We start from the raw sequence: 23,699 nt of genomic DNA, 5'->3' as shown, positions 1-23,699 counted from the left end.
TAAGGTGACCAGAGGTAAAGCAAGACTATATATGTGTTTTGTGACCAGAGATAACCCAGGACTATCTATGTGTAAGGTTACAGAGATAACCCAAGTCTATATTACTGTAAGGTGACCAGATGTTACCCATGTCTATATCTGTGTGCAGTAAACAGAGGTAACCCAAGACTATATCTCTGTGAGGTGTTATCATGTGTTTATCTGTGTAAGGTGACCAAACGTAACCCATGTCTTTTATCAGTGTAAGGTGACCAGATGTTACCATGAGTATATCTGTGTACGGTGATTAGAGATAACCCAGGTATATATCTGTATAATTTGACGAGAGGTATCCCCAAACTATAGCTGTGTTAGATGACCAGATTTAACTAAAGTCTATATATGTGTAAGGTGACCACAGATTACCAAAGTATATATATATATATAAATAGGTTTGAACGTTGTTTTCAATTTAGACTTGTTTATATTTTTTCGTTTGGGCTTGTATTATATTTGCCTTCGGGTTTATATGATCCGTTCATCCTATTTTGACTCTTTCAAAATTCAAGAGTCTATCCTAAATTGAGGTAAGTTTTATGGCCTTCCAAATACCGTTTCGATTCCTAACATCACTGAAGAGACATCAATTGTCTAAATCCGGATATGGTGTACAAATTTTTGCACCTTATGTTTGCGGTATACCATCTTTTCCGCAAGTTTGTTGTTTTCTGTTTGATAATAAATTAATAATAAGATCCATTTTGTAACACCTGGTGATCCGTTTATTTGGAAATCGCCAATGGCAGTCAGCAGAGTTTAAGAACATCAGTTGTTCGACCTGCTAGTCAAATGCGTTTTGTTAAAATATTCTTTCTCACTTTTTTGGTCTTTTGGAAAATGTTGTTTGTGCTGTATTTAGACCCCTCTACCAAGAAATTGTTTTACATGCACACGTATAAAAATTGCGATTTTTATCCAACGCAATCATAGGTTTGAACGTTGTTTTCAATTTAGACTTGTTTATATATATATATATATATATATATATATGTGTATAAGGTGACCAGATGTAACCCAATGCAATTGTAAGCGGATAGCAGATTTCAAAGTTTTCTAATTTTTACATTTTTTTCTTTGCAGTTTGAAACAATGATAACAATGTTTTTTAAAATGTTTTATGCACGAATATTGCAAAAATATCACTTTTATTCTGTTTACCCTGTATCAACTATATGTAACGTTCGTGAAATAATGTACTTTTTTCGCTTAGATATACATTTTCAACCGTTTCTGTTGGATGACCTAGCGTAACTATTATTCTTATGCATAGTTATAATGGTGAAATGTAATCTCTTTTTGGTGATACTATGGCAACAATCTACATCTATTTAATACAAAATATTGCAAAAAGGGGATGAACAAGTCTCCAAAGTGTGGTTCAAAGTTGAATTTCAATCCATTATTTAGTGATACCTTTCCTGAAACTATAGACATTTATTTACAGACGTGTAAAAAAAAACTATACCTTTTTCCCCGATTTTACATAAAATTGAATTGAAAAGATCGAGGGTCAAATTTTTGTTGAAAAATACTACAGTAATTTCCGGACCTATGGGCGGTACGGATGTGAAAATCAAAATAGCATATAAAACATGCTAAAACATTCTAGACATATAAACCTACTGTCAGTTACTGTGAGTACTCTCAGATCTTTACTAATGGCCTTTTTGTTTTTGGGATGTATAAGTGCCCAGCCACTATCACTCTTTTTTTGTTTTTTCTATGTGTATCCATCTGACGAGTTAAGCCTTTGTCAACTGATTTTTATTTGTACTGTTACACCACTGTCCCAGGTTCGGGAGAGGGTTTGGATCCCGCTAACATATTTAACGCCGCCAAATTATGTATGTATGTTCCTGTCTTAAGTCAGGAGCCTGTAATTCAGTGGTTGTCGTTGGTTGCTGTGTTACATATATGTTTCTTGTACATTTATTTGTAGGTCGTTAGTTTTCTCGTTTGAATTTTTTACATTTGTCATTCCAGGACCGTTTATAGCTGACTGTGATGTATGGGATTTGCTCATTGTTGAAGGCCGTACGGTGACAAATAGTTGTTAATTTCTGTGTCATTTGGTCTCTTGTGAAGAGTTGTCTCATTGGCAATTACACCATATATTCTTTTTTATATTGGAAGGCTATATTATTCTTCAACTATCTAAATTCAATTTTATTGTACAAAATCTTTTATGCTTACACATGGCCAAAATGCGAAACTAATCTTCTAACTGTGTATTGTTACCTTCACTGTTTAGTTAATTTTTGATAATGGCCATTTGACGTGGCTCGGTACTTATACATCCCGTCATATAGTGTTGTTGTGCTTTGGTGAAATTTGTATGCTTGTCTTTTTTGCTGGTGTGCTGTGTCTGTATGTCTTTTCCCGCTTCTTTGATGACATAGTTGTTTGTTTTTATAGTGATTAAATTTATAACACAATAATGACTGCTGTACCCCTATTTTGGACATTTTTTTCTTTTATCTCTGTTTGTTTTGATCACACATCGTTATCAATATAATGTAATTTCATGCGACTGTCATACAAGTGGGAGGTTAAGCAAGCTATAAAACCAGGTTTAGTTCACACCATTTTCTACATAAGAAAATGCCTGTACCAATTCAGGAATATGACAGGTGGTATCCATTCATTTAATGTGTTTTAGCTTATTATTTTGCTATTTGATTAGGGACTTTCCGATTTAAATTTTACTCTTAATTACACCTTATGTAAGAATCCCTGGGTATTGATTGTTTTTTGGACAATTGAAAAGTCTATGGTTTTGCAGGGGAAAACCCAAAAATTATTTTGAGCAAAAACAAAATAGGAGGTGCTCAATAGCATTACATCATGAAGAATCTGAGAAAGTTTTATCAAATAATATTAAGTGGTTCAGGAGAAGTTGCGGATACAACATTGGTACCCTCATTTTTAGGCAATGGCAAAGTCCATGTTTTTTAAATAGAAATCCCAAAAATTATATTGAACTAAAACGAAATAAGAAAAAGAGTGGCAAAAGATACCAAAGGGACGTTGAATCTCATAATTAATTAAAAAAAAAAAAAATTGACAAAGCCATGGTTAAAAAAGAAGCAGACACAGACAAACAGACAAACAACACTTAACACAACATAGAAAAATAAAGATTGAGACACACGAACCCCACCAAAAACTGGGGGTGATCTCAGGTGCTCCGGAAGGATAAGCAGATCCAATAAGAGGTGCACAATGGTTCAAGTCTACGAAGTCTCATTCATGTTTTTTTTAACCATTTCATTGTCTTCTCTTCTCTTGGTATACAGTTTCAGCGTCATTTGATATTGAAGATTACGTCAACATTAATATATTACCTTTACAATAGCTTCACTGAGGAGTTACATTTCAGCGGAGGAAATGTATTTATATGTATCTTTGTGAATCTTTGGGATCACGACAGATCAACCAATCAGCTGAATTTCAAGTATTGGAATTGTGTATTTTTAACGCTGTTTTTGCATACTTAATAGGATAAAAATGTAATGCTGTTAGTATACATAAAACAGGCAATAACTCTCGTTACTCCTGGGAAAATTGCCGGGATTTTGCAACCTAAATGGGTAATTTAAAATTAATATTTTTGTTTCGTCGAACTTTTACCTTACGTTCATGGTTCATATGCCAATGTTGGATTTCTTTGAATTGGTCTGTTTTTCAGATACTTTAGGATAGTCAAACTATGTATGGCGTATTTAATAATTGTAGGGTGTACCAATCTGTCCGGCATGTGTCATTTTACCTTGACATCATTTCATGGTTCATTTTTTTCTATGAGGTTTGTTTCTGAGAAAATTTTAGCAATATGCTAACGGAATTCGATGTTAGGAATGATTGTAAAGCCTACATGTCTGTGTGAAAGGGTTTAGTTCGACTTTAATGCATTACATTTATCACTTACATGTTAATTTAAAGTAATGCTTGAAGAAAAAAATCTTTTTTGTATTATCAACATAAATTAAAATGAGAATATTAGAACAGGCGACAAATATAAGTGTGTCCACTCTTGTTGCTTTTCGGTCAATTCCTGCAAATTGATATATATATATATATATATATATATATATATATATATATAGCTATTAAAACCAGGTTAGCGATTCAGGCTCCTATGAGTAAAGTTAGATTACCGGAAATCGTTAAAGTGTGACCTTATCTTGGCCTCAATTTCACAGCCCAATAACAGAGATTCATCGAATGAGCGATTTAGACACCTAGTATATTGTTTAATTATATAACAATTTGTACATTATGGAATGTATTAGGCTGTCGTCATCACGGTCTGTGGCATAACGATAACTGTTTTGTTATATATTTATATGTCTTTATAAAATTGATTGCTGTTTTACTTACAGCGGCAAATAACAAATAATTTTCATAACGATAATATAAGTTTACTTAATTCTTCACTATTGAAAACAGAAATGTGGGTTGGTTAACAATTTTCCAAAATAAACTGATTTCTGATAGAATAATAAAAGTCGATACCCATGAATTCATATATATCTCGAACATTTTCACACGTTGATGAGAAATAAACTAAAATCAATAATCAAAAACCTAGCAAAACACAGCTTTCATAAACACTTTTTTTTCAAAATAGTAAAGGTTTATGATTCGTATCTCAAGGGAGAACAGAAGTAAGCATACAAAATAGTGTTTTTGCTTCCTGTGGTGTGTCCACGACGTTGAAATCATCCAGATTCACACTTGTAATTTGCTGGATGAATTGACAGAACTCTTCTGAACAGCCTCTGGGCAGCATTGGTTTGGTGTAGAGCCTAGTAATGTCATCAAAGATACTTTCGTCACATGGTATGTCATAGGAATAGTCGACAGCGTCATAAAGTAGTGGCTGGTTGTACATAACATCCGGGACGCCATAGTTTTGATCAACTTGACGTTGTGACCGAATTCTATGACTATTCCACATATTTTTGAAAATATCTAAATGTTGTTGTATAACTGGCAGGAAACAAAAACGTACACACTCTAGATGAACTGGATTTGTGTTATTGAGCTGTCCGTTATCTATCATGTCTTTAAACATATTTCTCCAGAATGTGGTGAAGTAAGGACACAGAAAACTCCACAGCATCTCAATCATTTGATTCCCAGTTGATCGCCCCTCAGAAAAACTTCTGTACCCTGACATGTTATCATTGTGAACTGCACGTAACGCTATTTGTATCGACCTTATAATAACGTTCTCCGTACCAGCATCTGACCGAACCAATCGTGGAACACGCTTGGATTGTCTAAGGAATTCTACAAAATTAAGCGCAACATTACGTGGGTTTTTATTCGTATGACTTGCAGTTAGCCAAATGATTTTTCGAGAAAAGCCATCGATTGCTCCATGCACTGATATTCCAAAGGGTTTGAGTTTATCATATCCATCTATGTGAATACAAAAATTTGGTCCTAGATTACAATATCTTCTTCGCACAAGTCGACGTCGAGATCTTGCAACTACACCATCATAATGTATAGCTTTCAGTGCAATTCTCACCGTTTCCTGAGTAGCATTGATGCCACAGCAAGAATTAAGTATTTTCCACATTGCTCTATATCCAATATTAGAGTATCCTTGTTTGTGCAGTTGAATTATCTTTTGAACGATATTAATCAATGGACTCTCTGCACCATATCTTCTCAGTCGAAGTCTTTTCATCATTCTGTAGACTGTCTTAACACTAACAAATTTATTATGAACGAAAAGTAAAAATCCAGCTATTTCTTTAGCCGTATATGAAGAAGTAAAATAATAAGCAACTAACTCATCCGTTGAAGCAGTGTCACCTGGGTAACGCAAAGGATTTACAGTGTCAGCCATTTTATAATATGTTCTGAAAAAAAAAGTAAACGGTTATATACTTCAAAAGCAAAATCGTAACTAAAACATGCTTATAATGAGGCAAGCATGTTGGAGGTCACAGATTGAGAATAAAGCCAGTTTTAAGTTCAACTTTTCATTCTATTTAAATTAGGGGTTCATATTGTATTGTACATTTCATGATGACTTTTTGTTGACGCAACTGCACGTACGTAAATACTTTCGTTATGACCTTGTTAATTTATCAGTTCCTTCTACATTACTATTTTCTGAATATGTTGCAGATCTCGCAAATTCACAACTTTTTTTGCAGAAAACAAAATATGAGCCAACGAACATGGAAGTTACCTTTTTGGTTTATTTACAAATTCAGCAAACATATCTACATACATCTTACAAACATATAGAAAAAATCCCTGAAGTTTAATATTACCAGTAAATGCAGTTGTAACTAATAAAGGAGAAACAATATCTTGAAAATCTGAATTTTAGATTATCATTCCCAATCCTACTCTGAGCAGCACTTTCATAATTTATTTCACGCTTTCAAAAATTGCCGTGAATTCTTTCAAACAATGCATTTTTGTTAATAAAATTAAAAAATAAGAGATTTCCTCTCTCCAAATTTGATGCAACACATTTAAGATATATGCACTATACACATATATATCTTTATCGTAGTGACCACAGATAAATACCCATATAAAAATATTTTCAAATAATTTGAACTTCGACAATTAAAAAAAAATATAAATGCAAAAAATGATATTTGATTCATATCATATGATTTTAGTATTTTGGTAAACATAAAAATATTGTTTGAACCATTCAAGTATCTGTATTTGCAGTTTTAGGACAAAACGACCAGCACTAAATGCTAGGATTTGAAGTAAGAACATAGGGTTGATACGTTTTAAAAGATAAACTTGTATCAACTGGTGCAAGAAGATATGTGTCTAAAAACGTCATAAAAAACATATTTTTCTACTTGAACCGAGTAGTGGCGTAGTTTTACTTATTTGTTGTCAAAATATGTCTATACACTGTACATATATAAACTTAAAGTTCATACCCTATATATGCGACAATATATAACTTAAAATACAGTCAGCTTCAATTGTCTTTCAATTGAAAGCTGTTGATTTACATACTGAACAGCTTGATCTATGTCAAACTGTGAAAAGAATGAAACATGTAAAAATCTAAGTTGCTCACATGATGATACAATCAAACAAATATCAGTAAACATAAAATAAATTTGGCATGCATCAAAAATGACAAGAAATTTGAAATTTCGAGACAAATCTGCAATGGTTGCAGCAGTAACCTTAGTGAATGAAATATAAAGGTGTCTCAGTTGTGAAGCATGTGACAATATTACTACTTGGTTATCATTTATTGATGTCCCACTTATATCAAGGGTGGTTAAATTTCGCAAGGACATTACAAATGCAAGATTGTTTAGCGGTGTTTCTGCTACATACAATTCTTGAATAGTAGGAGTAAGCTTTAGCATCAATTTGGTAAATCTGTGTGACCCAAAAGTAATATTTTGGTTACTTAGATTGAGACATACAAGCTGATTATTTTTCACGATCATTTCCATCATTGCAATGTCTATAGTATAGGAATCGTCAAATTCTACAATAGTCCACAAGCTTTGCATTTTTCGCACAACATCCTTTAGACCTCTGCATATTTTACAGACTGTATAAAGTAACTCCGACACAGGAATATAACTAAGTACCATTATCACTAATTCTTCAGGAAGGTCTAATAGACTAGCTGAAAATATTAAACAAGTGAATTATTGCAAACACCTATATTTTATAAATGTCATACTTATTTTTTCAAGAATCTAATATACTTTTATTCTATATTTACGAGTGCTCAGGTGAAGACCGAAGAGCGTTGTTTTGTTATATTTGCCATTTTATAAATTAAAACAAAATTAAAATGTATCAATAGCTTCAAAAGTTATAGATATATTTTGACATTTTAACTGAGTTTACAAATGGAAAATATAACATAATAAAACCTCCAATGATGTTGACTTGAGTCTTTTTGTCGCTGTTTTTAAAAGAAGTAGAAGCTAGATATCTGCACTGAAATATATATCAAGCCACTCAGTGACTCACATAAAGTTTCAAGACACTTTATGTTAAAAAACTCCAATGATTGGAGACCATGGTTCAAAGGTAAATTACTCAGAAATGAGTATGCAACATTCACCAATTTTAGATATTGATAAATTAATTATGTATATTTTTCATGTTAATTAATTTTACTAATATTCCACGTTTGATATGGAAACAAGGTATGGGATACCCATAATTGCCACGTTTATTGCAAGCCGTTCACGTCAAAACTCAGTATGTTTAAACCATTTTTCGAAAAATTTACACACTGAGAATTAGAAAGAAAATTACTGAGATGAAATAAACTGAAAAACACATCCTGAGAATTGAAAATTACACAATGAGATTTGTGCGCACTTTTTCTGCGCACAGATCTAATTTGCATATCTAATCTGTATCTATTACAATCTTAAACAACTAGGAGACAGAACTCGCTTTTAATTTGTAGCCTGAGTTCATGGCTCAAATTGTTATTTCGATTAAGTTTATGTCATCAGCAGTCCAAGGTCTGTTTAAGTTACGATTAGTAAAGATGTGAAGAATTTCCCTAAATCTCCTGTATCTTTAATTGACATTATTAGGAAACTCGAGAGTTCTAATGCATCTGTATGTATTTAAAACTTTAAAAACAGGTTTAATCCACAATTTTTTACATTATAAAATGCCTGTACCAAGTCAGGAATATGACAGTTGCTCTCCATTCGTTTGATGTGTTTGAGCCATCCCCTTGTTTTTGCCATGTGATAATAAGGACTTTCTCTTTAGAATTGTCCTTGGAATTCGGATTTTTTGTTATTTTACTTTTTACAACTTGCACACAACATGTACATAAATCTCATTGTGTAATTTTTGAAGTCTCAGTGTGTAATTTTCAAAGCTCACTGTGTGTTATTTATATTTTTGTAATCTCAGTGCGTCTTTTTGATATCTCAATGTGTATGTTTTTATTCTTAGTGTGTGTTTTCAGGTTTTTTAATCTGTGGTTTTTTTTAATTCTCAGTGTGTTAATTTTTCGAAAAATGTTTTAAACATAGTTTTGACGAGAACTGCTTGCCATATAAGATGATATAACGTTACCACATCTCTGTTCATACACATATTATACTTACAGTAATTGCAAGGGATCTCTAAGCTGACCTGTAAAATACAAGAACAGATCAAAAGATTTAATCACATTATAAAGTGCCATAGTTTGTCAGCTTGGCGTGTGACATCAAATTTCCCTCATTTTTTAAACTAGCTTATAATACAGACATTACAGCAATCGGACTTGAGTATGTACAGGTTCAAACAAAATCTTTTGTTAGCAACCTTGCTAGCTGAAGCGTAAAGTCGTTATTAGCTTATAAGGTTGACCTTTATTACCCTTATTTTGAAGTAGTTTAGTCCAAAAGACGATAAATTGATTAGTCCACTCTCAAATTAGGGTAGTAAAGGTAAACCTAAGAACGATGTTACGCTTCAGCTAGCAAGAAAGGTAATCAAAGTTTTTGATTGAACGTACATAGTCAAATCCGATGGCTGTAATGTTCAACATGATTAGACAGTCATTTATTTATTCCTGGTATGGCGGACTAAAACAGCTTATTTTTAATACGAAGTTAACAATACGTCATGTCAGTATTTATTGTAAAAAAAATATGGAAAATAAGGATAGATCATAGAGGGAAATTTTTGTTTACTAAATTTGAGAATGGAAATTGGGAATGTGCTAAAGAGACAACAACCTGACTAAAGAACAGAAAACAGTTGACAAAATTTGTCGTCTTTGTACTGTTTATTGCACACACAAAAACATTGCGGTAGGGGCTTTGCCCATTGTTAAAGGCCGTACGGTGACCTATAATAGTTGTTAATTTCTGTGTCATTTGGTCTCTTGTGAAGAGTTGTCTCATTGGCAATTACACCACATCTTCTTTTTTATATTAACCGAACAATTATAATTAATCTGCCCCGTCATTTTTTCAGTACTGCACGAGATTTTTTTTCTCGCTGAACACTTCGAAGTAACAAGAGTCACAAGAACAGTCATTGGAACTTTATATAGGGGGAGGGGGTCTATATAGTTCAAATGAACTCGTAGTGACTCAGTATTAAAACATCAAAGGATCTTATTTTGCCGCAACTGTGAATTAAAAAAATCAGAACTCGACTGGCTCTCTCCAACGTAAATTTCGTGACACCCTATGTTAATTTATAGTTAAACCTGATTATTTTATGAGGCGACCATTTTACTTTCACAGCTGGAGAAAAAGGGTTGTGTTTTTTTTTGCATCAAAAACAAAATTCCCCTAACGTGTGTATACTACGGCAGACACGTGGAAAAGCCTTTTTATAGAAGTTTTTTTACAACAATAACTTAATGATTGATTGATTGATTGTTGTTTGTTTAACGCCACATGAGCACAACAAGGCTATATCGCGGCGAGATATCATTTAATAAATTGTTTCTTATCTTACCTCCATTTGCTTGAAATAAAATGCTCAAATGTGATGGCGACCTGATCCTTCCAAAATCAAAATGAAAATGAACAGGTTAAAATCGTGCCATATTTATCTCGATTTAGCTGAAAACTTTCCCGTTGCTCGCCTTAATTTAAAACAATTTGTTGCTTTATAAAACAATATATCGAAGAAAAAAAGGCAATTTATTATTATTGCATGATATTTTTATTGACTTATGAATTAATCTTAAAATGTTTTCTCGTTTTGATAATTTGTCGCGTTATTTAAAACGATTTATTTTTATGGCGATAAAAAACAAATCGGCTAAATGCCTTGTTAGGCATTTTGTCGAAAAAAATAAATCGCAGTAATAAGAAAAAAAAGGCAATTTATTATTATTGCATGATATTTTTATTGACTTATAAATTAATCGTAATTTTTTTTCTCGTTTTGAAAATATGTCGCGTTATTTAAGACGATTTATTTGTAAGGCGATAAAAAACAAATCGCCTAAATGCCTTGTTAGGCATTTTGTCGAAAAAAATAAATCGCAGTAATGAGAAATAAAGCAGTTTCCCGCTAAAAGTTATATCGCCTTCATGGATTATAAGTATTAAAACGAGGGTAATATACGCTTCCGTATGATAGGTGTCTCATTAGCAACTTATTTTTCATTCAGAATTGTATTCAGTCAAATATAAACCAATGGCTAAAAAAATATATTATTATAAATCATATGTCTCCTCGGAACTCTAAAACCAGTCTTTTTATCAGTTTGTTATGGACTTCAAAAATGCTACTAAAATACAAAAGTTTTGAATCAGCTAGCGTATCTTATACATTGAATCTATTCTGTGATATTTTGAAAAAAAGTGGGGGAATATTAAACACGTGTCTATAGATTACGAAGTATTTTGAAGCGTATGCTTATACATCCAATGAAGCATAAACAAGTTACACAATCTATATACCTTAACATTCTTAGGTATTGCATACATTCTTTATGACTCAATTGTATGTTTTCACAAACTAACAAATGTTGTATAAAATTAGATATCATATTAAAGTTTTAAACACAAGTCATTAAATATTGTGTCCTTAGTGTACCAAAAAATCCGTATTGTTTTTAACAATATTAAAGTGTTTTCTACATATGTAAAGATTCACTTGTTTGTCTGAGACGTTTGTTATTACCACCCCATGAGAACATCTATATTCTATTCACTCACTCAAATTTGATCTTAAATGTGCTGTGAAGAAAGGTTATATTTCGTTGCTTTTCATTCGGTTAAATGATATCTTTTATTCTATTTCATCTTCGGTTGCGTTCACTTAACTAAAAGAAGGTTTAACTGATCCTCAAGTTTTAGAACAGACTCACATAAGTATTTTGGGTGACATTGCACAAAATATAATTCAATCAGACCGTTGGGTAATGGTAGCATGAGGTGTTTGCTGCTTTGTTACTCCTCTATACACACGACATTTAGTATTGAAACACAAGGCAAAAAGCAAAATCACAAAAAAAACTGAACTCCGAGGAAAACTCAAAACGGAAAGTCCCTAATTAAATGGCAAAATCAAAAACTTCAAACACATCAAACGAATGGAAAACAACTGTCCTATTCCTGACTTGGACTTATGAAGAAAGACATAATAAGTGGTGATTTTATTTACTTGGTTATATAGCTAGCTACACATCTCACTTGTATGACAGTCGAATCAAAATCCATTAAATTGACAACGATGTGTGAACAAACAAACAGACATAATAGGTAAAAATGTAAACAATAGGGGTACAGCAGACACCATTGTGTTATAATTTTAATCACTATAAAAACAAACAAATATGTATATATATATAACAAAGACTGGAAGGCTATAATAATGCGTGAGGGTGAAATGTCTTACAGTGATTTTTACCTTGTGAAATAGAGATGGAAGATATCAGAGCGATATTCAAACTCATAACTTACAACGTCATGGCAACTGTAGCAATTAAAAAAAAACTTGTACCAAGTAGAGTTCATATTCATATTATATTCATATGTTTCCGCCCTGAAAAGCACATAGTTTTTTTCCAATCAACGTTTAACGTCAATCCGCACGTCTATCAATCATTCTAACGATTATTTAGAACCCGAGATATTTTTAACTGTAAATACAATTCATATACGTGTTGCAATTTAAATATTCTTCTAAAATCTTCACAGCAGTTATTACCGATGTACAATAACGAAAAAAAAATCTTTACTCCCACTCAAAAATAGTAAACTGGTGAACCTTCGTTTATTAACAAGTGTTTTATTGGTAATTGTATGACATCAGATCAATTTTAAGTTATTTTCTAGATGCTTGAAAAGTAATACAATTGCATAGCTTTGCGTAATTTCATGACATAGACTTGCCTGAAGCAAATATCTAGAAACTGAAGAGCCAGCACACCGAAAAAGAATGACTCGTTAGTTTGTTTGAAGAGTTCTTGTTACTAACGACAAGTTTCGTGATGTATTAATTACACTGATTGATTATTATATGTTAACTCCTGTAATTAAATGTTTAGTTAATTCAATCGAAATAACGACGTTTGTAATGCTTTGCATATTAATACACTTGAGATAATCAACCATTTTCTACACCCACTATGGTTTACCTTTTTTGCGAAACTTGTATATTTAATAAAAGTGATATAAAGATAAAACAGCCAGACTTATGATAAACACATTTTAAACGAAATAACAAGAAAAGGGCATTTCGGTTTGTTTGAATGTACATAAAAATAAATCTAATTAAAAAATTAAAATTTGGCAATAGACAAGTTTATTTTTCTAGACCTGGATTTTGAAGATTGAAGTTACTAAGCTGAAAAAGTGTGCATGTTTTCCACAAGACATTGTTGGTATAGACTACTTGGAATGGACGTCGAATTTTGTACAGCTATTAGTCATATTTTTTCTCATCAAATATATAATGGACTAACCCGACCATACATGTGTCTAGCTGATCGTTAGTGCGTGTCCAAAAGAAATAACGACTCAACGCGATAGAGATGATATTCACAGCCACATATGCTTAATGTATTTGATCGACAGAGGGAGACGTTTCAATGGAATAATGCCCGGCCTCAAAAAGCAAGATTAATCATGGATTTCCTAGCTCAGAACAACGTAATTGAATTACCATGGCCCTCAAAGTTGCAGGATTTTACCGCCCTATAGCACATCTTGGTACGAAATTGACTAAAGCTTCCGCTAATACCGACCTCATCTTCAATCACTGAACCAACTTGCCAACCTCATCTTCAATCACTGAACCAACTTGCCTACCTCATCTTCAATCACTGAACCAACTTCTCCAGGCGTTGAATTATGAACGGCAAAGGATGCTACAGGACCAATATAAAATTTGACTCTTTTCATGTCAAAGAGATGCAGATCATATTGTGCTAACAATAGAAACCGACTTTAAACCAAACGTGACCGGGTTTGTTTTCCCTATCTTTGTTCAGTATCCTGTATGACATTCGTGTGTGAAATTCAAGCTCAATATATCATGGATCTATTGAAAAAAATCGTTTTAAAGTACACGGAATACAATTTTGAAAAACCAATGTTCTATTTCCTTTTTGTAACAGGATATATCCAAAACAAACAGACCATATATACATCATCTATTTTCAGTAACCACTGGTCTTTCATAATGCATTAGTCTTGCTTTTTCTCTCTATTATTTACAGCTCTTGCTCGTAAAATCAGTCATTAAAAGTATTGTCATCCAATCGATAATGGTTTGGTTAACCTGTCTTCTAATTAGATTATTTCTTACTTTTCAAATGATTCTTTTAGACGTCTTGTAAGGGAAACTGATATTCAAAACTCATTCCAAAAAAAATAAGTAAATAAAATAGAAGAATAATGCTTCATCAACAAAGGATAACTATATTATTAATCAAGAATAAGAACCGAACAACATGAAGCAAATGAGTTCAGAATAATAAACAGTAATTTAACGTCTGAAAAATTTAATGAAAATAACTTCATCTCGAAGACATCATTTTTGAATAATAAATCATAAAACTTATGATATTATGTTGTCTTCAAATAAGGATTTTCTTCAGTGGCATCGAACGTAGAAACATAGATCTAAAGATATTATGTTGTCTTCAAAGAAGGATTTTCATCAGTATTATCGAACATAGAAACATAAATATAACTATAATGTGTTGTCTTTTAAGAAGAATTTTCATCAGTGGTATCGAATGAAGAAACATAAATTTAACGATAGTATGTTGTCTTCAGTGGTATCGAACATAGAACCATAAATCGAACGATATTATGCTGTCTTCAAAAGAAGGACTTTCATCAGTAGTATCGAACGTAAAAAATTAAAACTAATGGTATCATGTGGTTTTCAAAGAAGGGATTTTATCATTGGTATCGAATGTAGTTATTTCGTGTTTTGTAGACTAAATTAGAGATAAATTCTTAAAAACTTTTATTTATGAAAAAGGGAGATTATAAATAAACTCTTTAGAGAAAGCAACCCAAAACTGCAAATAAAAACAAACAAATGAATTTGGAAATTGACCTACGGTTTACAGGAATAGGCAAATGTCCTTACAGTGTACCAAGCGCAAGTTGTTCCAAGTTATAAATCGTTGTGCTTTTATTAACCAGAGGCTTTGGAATATCTATCATAGACACAGAATCCCCTGATTGCCGTTCCAATCTCAAAATATCGAAGTAGATTTCATATAAAAAGTCATTTAAAATGAAGAAACCGATCTTGTGCAATTACCAGAATACTGGTACTGAATTTCAATTCATAAAAAGAACAGAAACAAACTACGAATAAGAAACTTGGTGTTTACATCATTTATATAGAAAACAGTATTATCAGAATCTTTGTCAATAAACTTATTCAGTCAAAAAGAAAGACGGAAGGACAGATCGTTAGATTGTTTGCTTTGTAAATGATGTGTGGCTGAAAAATTCGGTGCTGATAATCGCGTTTTATAATTTCTGTAGGTGAAGTCATTCTTCCCAAAATAAATCTCTATATCTGAAAACAATGCAGTGAACCCTACGAAATGAATTTTAACTATATTTCTATTGTAAAAGTTTTAACAATACAATTTTTACGTTTATGGAAATACGAGACCGTAATGCAAAACATGAATATTGAACCAACTGTGAATTGTGCATAGGAGATATCAAAAGGATGCTAAGTATAGCAATAGAGTCAGCACCACTATAGACTGTATAGACATTACGTAAAGTATAACATTGACAGTATATATATATAAAACAAAAACAGAAAATGAATAATACAATAGCATCCACAAAAAAAAACCCAATCCAATCCAACTAAAATAACAATTTGCTTATCACAATTTGCACACGTTTTTAAACCCATGGTTCAAAGTTTCAAGTAAGGACAACCAAACATCTGACACCAAAACAAATTTCTGAATCGAATCTGGCATTTAATCACGTGGGAAGTTTTGCTTAGATTTGAGAGTACTCAGCACTCCTAAATTTATAATGAAAATGATATATAACACTAAAGTTGTAAGTTTATTATATTACTTGTAGTAGTACTTGTAAAAGTTATCGCTAAGTGAACCAATCATTGGAAAAAGTAATATAGTATTGTCACTAAATTACGCTAACTATTTTGCACTATAGAGAATAATAAGCCTCCAACACAATCGTAGAAACAATAAACATATTTTAATACCAGTTTTCAGCTACCACGCTGTGTATTTAGCTGAGATGAGAAGGGAAAGAAAATTTAAGAAAAAACAAAAAAAACACCTCTGAATTACACAGCACACCAAATGACCCTTTCAAAAACATCAGGTGGCTTGTGGCACGGAAAAATTGTTGTCCCCGTCAAACATAGCCTCACCCTTATTTTCAAATGGCAGTAAACATTTTTCGACCTTCCTTGAGGAACCTACCTTTTGTATTAAATGTTTATTTGATCTTGTCCTGAATATATGCATGGAATATTTCCCTATGAACGTGTAACAAGCAAAAATCAATCTATTGGAATGACTGTCAAGTCTTGTGACGAAAGTATCAATGGTAAATGTTGATTGTTTGACGATGATACAAAATATTTCAATTTGGGACATTAGAAATATGTTGCTTCTTGTATATCTTTTAAGGTATATATATTTATTTGATATAAGTAGTAAGGGTCATCAGTTCCCGTCTCACTATTGGCACCGGTCGTGGTGATCAATAATAAACAGGTGATTACCCGCCTAGTTTAAGATGAAACAAATCGCAAATCTAAACTAAGGAGATGTAGGTTGCACTTTGTAATAACAGCTGTTTCCCAAACCACGTCTCTTTTGGGGAGATCTATAATATCATAGATATTTGCTTTGTTGACATACTGGTTCACAGATATGATCCCTAGGTTTCATCTCATAAAGACATAACTTGGGACGGTTACCAGTATAAAAACATACTATTGCGGTGAAAAATGGCTTCCAGTCACAATAAAATGTGAGCAAAAATGCTTTAGAACGATTTCATGCATTGTTAATTATAATATTTCCTACGTATTTTTTTATTTCTGATATACGTTTAACATCCGTGTAATCAAAAGTTTGTACAAGGAATGAAATTTTAGCGTGTAGAAAAAGGACCATTATGTGAAATTTAACTTACGATACGCTATCTTCTTCACTCATCAATAAATTAACTGATAGGAAAATGGTTAAAACTAATTTATAGAAGTTTTTGAGCTTAGACAAATTATAACAATCACAATGGTATCATTTACTTTGTAAACATAACATTCTTCCTAGCACCATTATAGAAGCTGATTGGTTCTTTTATTGAAATTTTTTTGTATACACTGAATTAATGGACAAATATATCAATACTAATCATACTATGTAAATATGGGTGTGTAACGTATCCGTCGTCCTATAAACTATTAGGTTCATGTGTTAATGAAGCCAGAGTATCACAAAATAAAGCTTAAAATTAGTTTTTAGTCAGTATATAATTTGTAGTATTCACTTCAGTAGTGTCTACAGTATAAGTGATGAATTATTTATGGATCTGTACTTATAAAGCTTGTTTACTAATTTTATAACTAATATAATAATCTTATTATTCCTGGTAAACGAGATAAGTTGTTTATATAGAAACCAAATTATGGTAATTGATGCTGGTTATTTGATTTCAGTTGATATAATATAAATCGTACAATTTTACCTAGAAATCTTGACTACAGGAACCAAAATTTTAACAAAGTTTTTTCGTTCTCCGGATTTCCTTTTCAAATTATCAAGGATACTAAAATAATAAGCCAAATCCCATGTTACCAAATAATACCGTTATGGCTAATAATTTATAAACTTCCTTTCACTATACAATACCATTAGCACAATCGTCGTATCTTTTTCTGTAAGCTGAATGAATTATAGATCAAGATCGTTCTCGTGTCAATATGCGACACTATTGCCAACTTCATGAAAATTTCACAGAACAACGTATTCCACCATTAAGGGTAATTGCCAGTTCTGGGACATTGTTGTCTTCTGGGAAGTGTTTTCTTTTCCAGTACAAATAATTTTCGACAGTTATGCCAGTTTCCCGTTGTAAAAGCAAAGCTTTTTATTTAAGAACGATATTTGAGTTGTTTCTTTCGCTAATATTGTATGCATTTCTATAAATAAAAAGGGGCAAAGTGAATTAAATTGGCATAAGGTATGCCGACACGTTGAAATGTTTCCCAAGTTAAAAGATACTTTCTGTTTTCTATGTAATCCTTCACCAGGAAAGCTCACAGCTAAACTTTTTAGAATGCAACATATTATGAATTATTTTACAATAGGGATAAAAATGAATAGCAGCTCGAGAACATATAAGGTCAACTCTGCTCAAATGAAGATGAAACAAGAAATAGATTAATACACGATGAAGAAGATAAAGAAAAACATTATTATTTTATAGTGTATCCAGTACGCTAGTGTATATATCTGTCTAATTTGGTTAATGGACATCAAATAATGGAGATTGACGTGAATAACAAAAACGTTTTTAGATTGTTTTCACGTACAAGAAATTGGAATAGTTTCTGAAAACTTTACAACAAGTCAATCTGTTTTTAAACAATTAGGATGACTTATATATGCTCAGTAAAAGAAAAGAAAATGGAAAAACTGACAATAAAATTAAGCCAGTTCAAGCACTTTTACACAAAATGATTTTCAAATGGAAAACCAGAAGTGAATATTGATTTTGAACTTTTTTTTAACTTCTAACTTTCTTTCAAGTAGATGGGAATCGATACTTTTTGCACGTAGGACCAAATAAGCTGACATTAATTACAGAATGTTGATTAAAACAAGCAAGTAAAATAATTAGATTTCAGTAATAGAGGTCAGTTATGACGTCTATATTGTCTACAATTACTGACATTGTCAACGAGATTAATCACAAACTTATAATTATGTTTTTATATACATTGTATTAATTAGATCATCGGTCTATGGGGAAACCTATTGATTTTCCTTATTTGTATCTTATTTGTATCTGTCGATAAAATGTCCAATAACTTATACTTAACACAATTAATAAGTAAATCCATGATTAATGGAAGCCAACACTCTCTAAAGTTTTAGTTTTAGGTTTTATTTCTTTTCTACAAAATAACATAGTCAGTGACACACCATATAATTTTACTCGGTATAAAGGGTATTTAAAACATCAATCTTTTCCATTCAACTGTATTCTTAAAAGGCTCTTAAACGATTTTCTTGATAACTAATGGTCAAGCATAGCGAGCGAAAGATACCAATAGAATACTCAAACTCACAAATCGGAAACCCAGACTCACCCAAGGACATTACGAAAAACGACAAAAAAAGACAAACAACAGTACACAAAATACAACATAGAAAACTAAAGTCCGAGCAACATGAACACAACCAAAAACCGATGGTGACCTAATGTGCTCCAGGGGTAAGCAAGTCCTGCTTCACATGGGGCACCCATCATGTTATTAATATACGGTTAGGAAGAAGTACTGTTCAAAGCAAAAGCTATATTATTGCACGAGAAGTTACATAACTCATTAACTTTGTGGAGTAAGAGCCTTGAGAAGAATAAATTAAAAAAAATCTACAAAGTATCAAGTGATAATACTAAAGGTATGAATGGAATAGATTATTTCTGTATCAAACAATTGATCATACCAAATGTAAGAATGGAATAGGTTATATCTGTTTCAAACAATTGATAATACCGAATGTATGGATGAAATAAATTATTTCTGTTTCAAACAATTGATAATACCAAATGTAGATTATTTCTGTTTCAAAAAATTGATCATACCAAACGTATGAATGGAATAGATTATTTCTGTTTTAAACTATTTAGCACTCTGCAAATTATCACTGAGACTAACAGAAGTGTATAAATTCATGTTATATATAATAACTAATGACTAATCTATACATCTTGTATGGGATATGTACATATACACTGAGTCCTTTTCCATGACCTTGGTTCAAACATAATTGATTAAAACAAAACAATCTTCTAATTGATGTGGGATAGGTCTAGTACTAGTTACCACGCATTCGGAATATGTATATCTTCTTTTTTTTTAAATTAAAAAAGAACTTTTGAAGCCAAATATTCGAAAATCCAAATGCTTGGAGCTACATGATCAAAATGTGGAACAACAGACAAGAAAATAGGATACGACTAAAGTTGAATTAGTCTGAGCTAGGTAGAACCGTACATTTCTACAAATGTCATACACTTTATAATAAACTGAGAAGTTTCATTGAAGTTAACAAACTTAAAATACCCTAGACGGTTAACTGTAAAAAGACCAAACATATCGGTGACAAACCATTATACAGAATTTCTTATGTTCAATGTGCTTTATGAATGTATTTTTATATACAGCGCTTGCTATCATGTGGAAATAAGCAGGTTTGCAAACTTGTATAAAGAATGTTATAGAGCATTATACCTTATGGTATAAACCAAAAAAATATGTATTGCATCCTTTCAAGCGAAAAAATGTACATGCTTTAAATTCTGTTAGATTTCGTGGTGAATGTTTCACATAACACGTATTCAAAAGCTATTTTAAGATTAAGAGGAAAAAAGCATGAAGAAAAAAAACATAAGACTCAGAGTAAATGGTGATTTAAAAGCATAAAAAACAACGAAAGACTCAGAGCAAATGGTGATTTAAGGCATAAAACCCCCGTTTAAGACTCCGCACCAGTTAAAGCAGTCATTCGTGCTTCTGAACAATCCAAAATGCCTTTAAATATACAAAAAAAAAACCAAATATCTAAGGTTAATTATCTTGGATGATCTAAAAAAATAATAGATTTGTTATTATTCCCCATTTCCACCAATGTCAAACTAATATATTCCTCTGTTGATTCCATAATTCAAATTTACACGAACACACATCCAAAGATCACGTAAAAATACAATAATCATATCGACGATCAAAAAAACGTCTTACTCTACAAATACAAAGATAAACAACCTCAAGTTAAATAAATGCTGACAATCATAAAAAAAAGCTAAATTGATGAAATATAAACACCTCCTTGCTCCTATGTCAAAACATTGAGAATTATACATTTATCTTTATAAGTAATGTGATGTATGAAAAAACGATGTAAGCAAAAAGTATAACAAAAGTATTGATGTTACCTGCATGACTGAATAGCAGATGTAAAATATTTCCTCATGACAAGATTTCTCTAATGATACTAGTGGATTTTTTTCAGCACTTAATTCCAAGAGTTATGTCCAAAAAACATTTACGATTCAAAGAAGCATCGTTTTTTCGTCTGCTCCCGATGCATAAACAGACGATTGTTTGGTTTGGCGGGAGAACATTAACAGTCGATCGATATATGCCAGGTTTAAACAGCTTTCTGTTTTAAGAGTGGGCTTCTTTCATTCATTCGATCGGTCTATTGATCCAGTATGACAGTATTTTAGCACACACGGTTCCATATAATGGATGTAGTTTAGAAAACAAGCATACACATTAAAGATCTCGTTATAGTTGATTGACAAGAATTGACACAAGTCTAATTATTCTTAATCGTACTGGGACAGAGCTGACAAACAAGATTTCTCTCTCTTTATAAACAGATAAGTAAGAACAGCTAGAAAAGTCGATGCTTTTAATGTTTGAAATGTATTCACTTAGCTAAGATCAGATATTAGAAACAGTAAAAAGAAAATATATACCGCTTCATTGATATTAACGAATACAAATTGAAACTGAAATTTACAGGAAGAAATAGTAAAGTTAAGGATTCTTATTCGTGTATTATTTATTTAGTTTGCTTGACTAGTGTTCTATAGATAATATTAAAAAACGTCAGGGTCGAAGAACTTGCATTGGTCAGTTACAACATGACAGTATGGTATTTTAAAACATTCCTTCCAGTTTTACTTTGTGTGTGTGACCAGGGGAAAAGCAACTTCATTTTATTGTTTAGGACTTAAATATAAAATACTCAATTTTGATATTTAGACTTTTTAATTCTCTGCGTTTCATAATTCATTTTATTTTATATTTTCGTTTCTATTAACATTTCATACCCAGGACTTAAAATCAACAAGCCTTGATGTGCAATTTAATTTTTAGTTTGGCCATTGAGTGTCATGTTTTACTTTGTTAGCTAATTAGGGACAATATACCTTTTTCCTAACTATGTTTTTTAAATATCTTAATGAAATTAGTAAACAACTTTATTCTTCAAGATATTAAAATAGTTCAATCCTTGACAGTGAACAATATTACTTAAATGAATTGTTATTTGTTATGTTCATTCATGTCATTTCAATTGTATATAAATACTTGTTTATAATTTTTTGCTATTGCTATATCAATCAAAAATGTATGTCTGTTTACAAGTTTCTATAATGTCTGTTAGTCTATGGTCTTGGGTGCATCCATTAAGTATTCATGTACTTTAAAAAAAAAAAAAAAAAAAAAAAAAACAATATGATTAGCTCCGGGTTGGATAATTTTTATTTCAAATGCTTGTCAAAACCAAACAAGACAATCATATTCCTAAAAAGAAATCTTAACATCTCAAAAAGCAGAATATGGAAAAAAACGGTACCGAAATAGACCTTCTTTAAGCAATGATTGAACGCTAAATTATACCTCTTATAAATCATTCCCAATCGACCAGTTTGATATCAGCTAACAAATACAGCCTAAGTATCATGACTTTTAGCCAGACTATACTTATCTTTTTTTAATTGGGGGATTTGAAAAACGACTATTTATTGGTAATCATTAAAGTACTTTTCGTGCTACTATACTTTTTCTATTTTCCTATATCGAGAAAAACAAAAAACTTCTATTATCATTGATAATCATTGCAGAACATTTCGTGCCTGGAAAACAATTTTTCTTTATGTTTAGCGTCATAAAAATAATGGCATACCAGACTTTTAACAAGACATTTCAAGATAGTATTTTCATAAAAACAATTTTACCCACTAGCTTTTCGGCTACGGTTTACTTTTTATTGGATTGTAATTCTGGTTTGTGTTCTTTTTTAAATTTCAAGCAATTATGGTAAAAAATGAGTAACTTGTTATTAAACAGGAACTTTTGTGTTATATTCTTAGCAAATTCTATCATTAAAGCTCTTACTTGAATGTTACATTTTTTTATTGATTTATCCTTTTTTCTTGAACGAATTGAATAAGTCAAATAAAGTAAATATTTCTGTTTCTTGTAGCCAACTGCTGACATATGTTTTGCCAGCATTTGCACTTTCGAACTGTGAAACAGTACCTATAAAACATTGTTTTGCTTATTTGCATTACATATTAGTATTTCGTTCATAAGCCTTTTTATGGATTTGTTTGAACAACCGTGATATAACGTTAGGTACATAAATATGATTTCTATTTGATGCTCAATTGTTCCATTTTGGGATTTGTTTGACTTTTTTTTTTCTTTTATACAACTAAAAACATAATTGCAATATTTGAAATGTTCCTGTTTAGTCAAAATCACTTATGCAAAACAATTTAACTTGAATTGCAACTTTCCAAGAAAGGTACCGAGATACAAAACAAAAGGCATTTGGCAATCTATTTTGTAAATGAGGATGTCCCACTATATCGGTTTCATAAATGCATAAAAAGCACTGAAGTGCATGGAGCATATAT

The 23,699-nt window shown here is 31.5% G+C and overlaps 3 protein-coding genes across 7 annotated transcripts in view; all 3 read right to left on the bottom strand.

Moving 5' to 3' along the window:
• The window catches only part of LOC139516491 (uncharacterized), a 735,418-nt gene that overhangs the window by 138,785 nt on the left and 572,934 nt on the right, over positions 1-23,699 (bottom strand). The gene's annotated exons all lie outside the window — the stretch shown is intronic.
• LOC139498671 (GTP-binding protein Di-Ras2-like) overlaps positions 1-23,699 on the bottom strand; it is a 58,897-nt gene that overhangs the window by 20,705 nt on the left and 14,493 nt on the right. The window contains exon 1 of one of the 2 annotated variants that reach the window (XM_071287198.1): positions 21,201-21,432. The exons of the other annotated variant lie outside the window; for it this stretch is intronic. Within the exon in view, the coding sequence (XP_071143299.1) occupies positions 21,201-21,206 (6 nt within the window). The 5' untranslated portion in view covers positions 21,207-21,432. Of the gene's footprint in view, positions 1-21,200; positions 21,433-23,699 lie in introns of those variants that run through there. 2 annotated transcript variants of the gene reach the window in all.
• On the bottom strand, positions 5,179-10,923 carry LOC139498658 (uncharacterized). 4 transcript variants are annotated; one of them, XR_011657984.1, is made up of 3 exons: positions 9,150-10,923; positions 7,650-7,687; positions 5,179-5,915 (listed from the first exon to the last, which is right to left on the bottom strand). XR_011657984.1 is itself a non-coding variant. In XM_071287156.1 (3 exons), exons 1-3 carry the CDS (start codon positions 10,504-10,506, stop codon positions 6,999-7,001), a joined length of 723 nt encoding a protein of 240 aa, XP_071143257.1. In that variant the 5' UTR covers positions 10,507-10,895; the 3' UTR covers positions 6,350-6,998. The 4 variants fall into 4 exon arrangements, 1 of the variants encoding a protein (XP_071143257.1); XR_011657986.1 differs by having other exon boundaries at positions 7,479-7,683; positions 9,150-10,902; XR_011657983.1 differs by having other exon boundaries at positions 7,479-7,687; positions 9,150-9,386.

Source organism: Mytilus edulis, chromosome 1 (assembly GCF_963676685.1).
Source record: "Mytilus edulis chromosome 1, xbMytEdul2.2, whole genome shotgun sequence".
Taxonomy (NCBI): Eukaryota; Metazoa; Mollusca; class Bivalvia; order Mytilida; family Mytilidae; genus Mytilus; species Mytilus edulis.
Note: the sequence above shows the minus strand (reverse complement) of the source record. Positions and strands in the feature narration are given on the sequence as shown.

What these genes read in the sequence shown, in the direction of transcription:
- LOC139498658 (XM_071287156.1), bottom strand. An exon ending in AGAGATCCCTTGCAATTACT is followed by an intron (nt 7,688 to 9,149) that starts GTAAGTATAATA and finishes TAATATTTTCAG; the next exon opens with CTAGTCTATTAGACCTTCCT.